Source organism: Frankliniella occidentalis, unplaced genomic scaffold (assembly GCF_000697945.3).
Source record: "Frankliniella occidentalis isolate FOCC.00 unplaced genomic scaffold, Focc_3.1 Scaffold303, whole genome shotgun sequence".
Classification (NCBI taxonomy): domain Eukaryota; kingdom Metazoa; phylum Arthropoda; class Insecta; order Thysanoptera; family Thripidae; genus Frankliniella; species Frankliniella occidentalis.
In genome coordinates this window covers 78,452-84,971 of record NW_026267428.1, presented here as the reverse complement: position 1 = coordinate 84,971, position 6,520 = coordinate 78,452, and the positions used below count along the sequence as shown (strand labels likewise).

General features: G+C 57.8%; 1 protein-coding gene across 1 annotated transcript; it reads left to right on the top strand.

Annotated features, from left to right (window-relative positions):
- The first annotated feature begins 28 nt into the window (after nt 1–28).
- LOC113201766 (thyrostimulin beta-5 subunit) lies at nt 29–5,918 on the top strand. Its single transcript, XM_026415665.2, has 3 exons — nt 29–194; nt 4,007–4,229; nt 5,107–5,918. Exons 1-3 carry the CDS (start codon nt 181–183, stop codon nt 5,410–5,412), a joined length of 543 nt encoding a protein of 180 aa, XP_026271450.1. The 5' UTR covers nt 29–180; the 3' UTR covers nt 5,413–5,918.
- The last annotated feature ends 602 nt before the right edge of the window (nt 5,919–6,520 follow it).

Below are 6,520 nucleotides of genomic sequence, written 5' to 3'. Positions count from 1 at the left end.
GGGGGCGGGTGCGGCGAGGCGTGGCCTGGCGTGGCGCTCGCGCTGCAGGCCAGACGTGTCCGAGGCGCAGAGCAACAAGTCCCGGAGAGGCGCGACGCTCCGGATCCACGCCGTGCACCCCGAGCTGCCGGAGGACTCTGCCGGAGGTCGCCCCAGGTGCCGCCCGCCTCAACGACCGCCATGATCCTTGAACGGTGAGTTTCGCCGCCACAGCGATTGCCCCTCGTCTCGACGGCAAGGACGTCTTAGCGTGTCGGCGGCAAACAAATGAGTCGCGTGTCGCATGTGCCGCACTTCACTTAAGCCCCAAACCGCGGCGGTGATAGAGGTTGACACTAGTGGTAGACGATAATAATTAGTGATCCGTTTTGCCAACAACTCGGGAACACGGGGGGATCACCCCGGTCCCCCCCTGCGGAGGCTCGAAGCTGCAAAGCCATGCGTGCGTCGTGCGTCCTCCTCATTAAAGCCACACGCACGGCGCACGGCCCGGGATCGCTACACGGAGCCTGATCCCGTCGCGCCGGGGAGGGGGGATTAGCTGGCGGAGCGGGCGGAGCGCCCACCACGGTGCGGTCGCTCACGCACACCCCCAGTGTGTTCAATGACATGGGGGTGGGTGGGGGGGGGGAGTAGGAGCAGCACAGCGGCGAGGTGTGGTGTGTGAGTCGATGAAACGGAAACCGCAGAGAAAATTAGAAACCATATTTGGTATGAGCGGCCGGTAATCTTGCCTGTCGTTGTCATCTGATTTATCTTTTAATTTTGTTTAAAAAGTGATGTGACGTAAATTTGTTTTAGTGTGTCTTGGATCTATGGTGGGTGACGCTCACCACGCAACAATTTCAAGGGGGTGGTGAGAGGATCATGGGGGGGGAGGTGGACCAAAGAGGAAAGCCCAGCCTCCGGCCGCAAGCAGGGCGGGAATAGGCTGGTTAGCTTCTAATAGGCAGGCAGCTGATGGGCCGCTCAAACCAGCACGTGAGGGGAATAGGGAGGGCGAGGGCGGTAAGAAGGGCGGTCAGGACCGAGGGTTATTGGAGGGGGAGGGGGGGAGGTCCTCACGACCGTAACCCACACAGGTAGAGAGGTGCCGTTTTGTTTTCGCGCTGACTAAGTTTAGGTCGAACAGTCGAGGAAAAACACAAAACAACATCAACAGAAAAATGAATGTTAGACGCGACAAGCCCTTTAATATCTTTCTACGCAGCTTGTGGCGTTGTTGCAAGGGTGGCGCCGTGCCGTGCCCGTCCCGTCGTCGCTATAGAGAGACCGATCAAGAAGATCTCGGCGTGAATATTCATGTCCCTCAACAGGTCTGTCGGCGCGGCCACACGGCGCCCGTCAGGAGAGGGGCAGCAGCGGGGCGGTGTGGGCAGAGGGGGGGGGGTGAGGAAGGGCCGCAAGTTGGGGAAGCGCCCCGGGCGGGGACGGGACGGTCCCGGGGCGGCACAGCGGGACGGTGAGGGTGAGCTGCCCGGCGAGGCAGGCGATGAGGGTGGTGGGCTCGTCTTTATGGGGCGGGCGCGTGTCCCGGTTTTATGGCGGCTTTCGTCCCGCGCTCTCTGTGTAGTCGGACAATATAGTATCGCTCGGGCCGCGGCGGCAACGACCACCTCCGTCGTGACCCTCGCGTCATCGCCGTGAGGCAGGTGACGAGGTGTCGCCCGGCCAGCTGACTGGTATGCATGCGCGGGTCCGAGACGACTGAGACTACTGGGCACCGAGGGTATACCACCACCCGAGATCCTCCGCATCCTCCTCTCCTCCCCCAACACCCCTCCCAAGACTCTCCCCGATGAGCCCTCCCTCTCCCCTCAAGCCTCGCTTTTCCTCCTGCCTCTCCTTATCTGGATCACCAAACGCCCCGACTCAATTTCGCCGGAATGCTTTTGGCCTGCCCCCGTATCCTCTGCGGCCTCTGCTGCGGGGTCGTTCCGGGTGTTGCATCGCATTGCGTTGCGCCCTCGCCCCGTGCCGCCGTGGCCCCGGGGCAGAGAGGGCGGCGGCGGGCGAGGAATTCCCCCTCAGTATTCGCCGCGCGCAACCTTAAAGAGAAACGCAACCGGGCTCTGGGGGAAGAAGGGAGGAGGAGGGGGGGGGGGACTGGGAGCGTGGTGGTCCAATGGTTGGTCGGGTCGGGGTGAGGAATGCTCTGCGTTGTAAACAACGGCGGGGTTCACAGAGCATCACCAGCAACAGCAGCAGCAGCAGAGCCGCGTGTTCCTCCTCGTGCCCGCCGCGGGGCCGCCCCGGGGTGGGTGGTGGTTGGTGGCGGTGGGTGGTCCGCGGTGGACAGCAGTGACCCCTGTGCTGCTGGCCGCGCGCTAAATAAGCCCCACCCGGATACAATGGGTGCAGCGGCGTGCGCCTGCAGGGTATGATTGATGCAGCCCGCAGGTCACCGAAAATGGAACACACGTGCAGCTCCCCACCCCCCCCATCCCCGTTCTCCACGGGCGCCACCGGTAGCACCATATAGAAGGACTAGCACTATGGTACGAGCCACTGTAACTATAGGGGGGCCCATAGGAATGAGGAGTATTTAGGCAGTTAGAATACCTCTTATAGCCGGATTCACTTTACCTATTAAATTATCAAAAATGAAAAAAAGGGGGCCCTACCCACCCCGCTTTGACACGGGGACCCGCCTGCTTAACTTCGGAGTTCGGAATGGGATCCGGTGTTTTCAGGCACCCAGCTGAGGGCCGGGTTTCTTGACTATCTCGCTCACACCGGAGTTTACAGCCATCGACTAGGTTCCCACCAGTCCGCTTGACCGGGAATGGGGGGTAGGGCGGAGGGAGTTAGAAAGAGAGGAGACGGGCGTACGGTGGTTAGCCTGTACTGCACCCAGATGCGATCCGAGCGGAAAGCTTCCGAGTGGTGGAATCCCTTCGAGGAGCCAGATTCTAAGGACTTATCAATTCCACACGGGTTACCACTCCCGCTGTGGCTGGGATGGCTCTTACCCGGCACGCTTTCGCCGGGGGTCGAACCTTTGCCCCTAATGGGACCCCAGTGCCGAGTCATCGTCACCCCCAGTCCAGTGGGGCAGCGTTAACCACCAGACCGTTCGTTCATCCACGAAGGTGCCCCGTTGAAATGGCGGGTTTAAGTTCATCTCCAAGAGTTCGACCGGTTCAGAAAAATGTACCTGGGATGGGAGATTCGAAGCCCTGACTTGCGGCGCACGGGGCCGACTCTCTACCGGCGCGGCTACGGCGCCACAGTGTGAGAGGCCGGGCGAGCTAGGCTGAAGGCACGAGTCGGCGCAGTAGCTTGAGCGGGAGAAGAACCGGTCCCATTACGACACCCTCTCTCCTGGCGTTTCGAGACCGGCCTCGTGGCTCTTTGATATCGCTGCTAGGTTTGAACTGTGAGTCGGGGGTTCTAATACTCGACGCGCCGTCAATTTATTCGTTTTAATGTTTGAACTTTTACGCACTGTACGAGAAGCTCGACTAGTCGGCAACCCGCGCTGGGGTTCGAGTCCCACCTGGGATCCGTCCGGAAACCCTTTTTTTTTCTCTCTCTCTCTCTCTTTCTCTCTCTTTCTTTCCCACGCCGCGTCAGCCTGTCTTCTTGTCGGTGTGCAACGAGTGCGGTCTCTCAGCCGAATGCGTACAGGTGTCGGTGCGGGGGCCCTCGGGTCATGGGTTCAAGCCCTGCCATCGGCACTATTTTTTTTTATTTATTTATTTTGTGTGTGTTCGAATTCTGCCAGCAGAAAAATCTTCCATCCAACTCATGGGGGTTCGAGTAGCTGGATATTTCTTCTTCTTTTGCTCACCCAACAAAAAAAAAGCGCCGGCGGCAGGGCTTGAACAATAAGTATATGTTGTGTGAACAAAAAAAATATTCTTCACTTAGAAAAATAGGTCGGACAATCCAGCTGCACCGGAGTTGGGTTTGACAATCAATATCCTTCACTAAATACTTAACTGCCATTGCACGGACTACTCCACTTCTTACTCTAAAGTGACACACCTTCTTTGTCCTTTAGCCCCCTCTGGCTGGTGGTGGTGCTGCTGGCGCTGCGGGCCGCGCGCTGCGACGTCGTGCTGGCCGAGGAGCGCCCCCCTCCCGCCGGGGTGGACGTTCGCACCACGCTGGAGTGCCACCCGCGCGTCTACAACAGCACCGTGTCGCGCTCGGACCGCAACGGCCGGACGTGCTTCGACCACGTGAGCGTGACCAGCTGCTGGGGCCGCTGCGACTCCAACGAGGTGAGCGACCCTTTCGCATTGTGTTGCTCGTTGTAGAAATCCTTATGGTTATGATTGAGTTTTTCGCAATCCACCCGCACTTTTATCTTGTTGTTGTTGTTGTTACTGTTTCGACTTTTCAACTTTAACCTCGCGCTCTCCGGGCCTTTTCTCCCGGCCTTCCCCGGCCTTTCCAACGAAACCAAGTCCCTCGGCGCCCTCCCTCCCCCGCAACACGCATGTTTGCCGTCTCCCCCTCCCCCCTTTCCCCCGGCCGGCTCGGCCGGACCCGACGCACACAGACTGGAGGGAAAGGGCGACTTCAGGGCCCCTTTTTACACCACGGCCCGGTTTACACTTCGAGCCTCTGGTAATTCACTCGAAATTTACTTTTCTTTCAACCCCGAGCGTGATAAAATGGGGGGGGGGATGGTTATAACTCTTGCCGTCCTGCTCTATTCCACTGTCAGTGGGTAAAATAAGTGACCCCGGCAACACAACACCTGTTGGTCCCAAACTCCTAGAGATCGCCCCTCCTCGGCAACAAGCCTCTGCTCGCTCCCCTCGCCGCCTTCGCCCCTCTGGCGGTCACGAGTGTACCAATAGCTTGCCCCACCCCACTTGCACCAATAAGGGCCCCGGGCGGACCAGCACCTCTCTCGGGCGGCCGCAGCCGGGCCCGGGCCCGGTCAGTGCGCCCGCGGAGCGGCGGGTAGGCAATCCGTTGCGCAGGCGCGGGCCCGTACTGTCTACCCTCCAGGAGGTTGCCCCAGCGGCCCGGACCGAAACTTGCAATCTATTATTTCTTCTTCCAAACCAACTCCTTTCCAGGTGTCATTAACGGCGAGTAATTTTTAATGCGCCTTTGCTGAAACAATGAAACTGCCTCGCTTTGCAGATCTCGGACTACCGCTTCCCGTACAAGCGCTCGCACCACCCGGTGTGCATCCACGACGTGCACGAGCCGCGCGTCGTGGTGCTGCGCCACTGCCAGGAGGGCGTCGAGCCCGGCACGGAGCGCTACGAGTACCTGGAGGCCAAGCGCTGCAGCTGCCAGGTGTGCCGCTCGAGCGAGGCGTCCTGCGAGGGCCTGCGCTACCGCGCGCCGGGCCCCTCGGGCCCCGCCGGCCCGGCCGCCCTCGTGCCCGCGCTCGTCGAGCAGGTGCGCCAGCTGCCCATGGTCATCAACAACCGCGGGGACTGAGAGCGGAGCCACAGCCACAGCTTGGGAGCATCCGCGAGGAAATACAAAGAAAATGTGCAGTACGACGCAAGACAAAAGCAAACGTGGCGAGTCTAATGTTGGGGCAACTGTTGATGCGATTAATGTCAGTTGGTGGGTGGGTGTGGTTTGGAGTAATTTGTAATTTAGTAGTTTTAGACAAAATCGAGTAAGCACGCAATGCTGTGTGGCGTTTCATTTCTGTTGCTGCTACCAAATCTGATAGATTGTTTCCGTTCATGTAACCAAACTGTGATGAGAATGGGTTGTTCTACTTTTAATTTTCACTGTTTCTCACTATACCATGTGCACATGTGCGAGACATCCGGCAGCTGTACTTTTAGAACTGATACGTAGCAAGAAAGCCTTTCGGTGTGATAGTAATGATATTCTCTCTTTTCTCTTTCATTCACTTTTATTTCTGTAGTCGGTAGATCACTTTTTATCAGTAGACTTAATTATAAGGTAAATAAACTATCACAATTGTTTTTGCTGTGGTGTCATTTTTATTTCCTTTCAGTTCTTTCACTTAAACCCTCTATTTCACAAAGTTGTCAAGTAAATAAACACGAACAAAATACACGAGTGATACCCAGATGCCAATGATGATACGCTACATATTACGGTTTTTCAAAAGAAACATGTTTTGTCGAAGACTAGATCATAAAACCATATTATACAAATAAATTTGAGTTGAGGCCTCGTACCGGAAATTTTTAGTGGAGTCAGAAGGGCGATTGTGCGCCAAATACCCAACTCTCTCAAATCTGAAACTACTTTGACACGGCTTTGAAAGTTTCCCGCGCACAACCTCCTGCTACTGGCCGATAGCACCCAGAAGTGCGAATGTAAACGCCTCGGCGGAGGAGGCCTCGCCTCGCCCACGCGGCCTCATCCCCCGCGTGACAATTAAGCCCCTTAACGACGCGGCCAGCCGAGGATATAACGGCACATAAGCATCGCGGGTGTGCAGCCCCGCGCTCTCACTCGCTCTTATGGGCCCGCTCCTACCCGCGGCGCCTTGCGGTCCCTCGCATGGATCATCTCCTTCTCGCCCCCTCCCCTCCCCTATCTTTCTGGCTGTTGCCCC

Coding starts and splice junctions, on each gene's coding strand:
- LOC113201766 (XM_026415665.2), top strand. Junction 4,230..5,106: donor GCCGCTGCGACTCCAACGAG/GTGAGCGACCCT, acceptor CTCGCTTTGCAG/ATCTCGGACTACCGCTTCCC.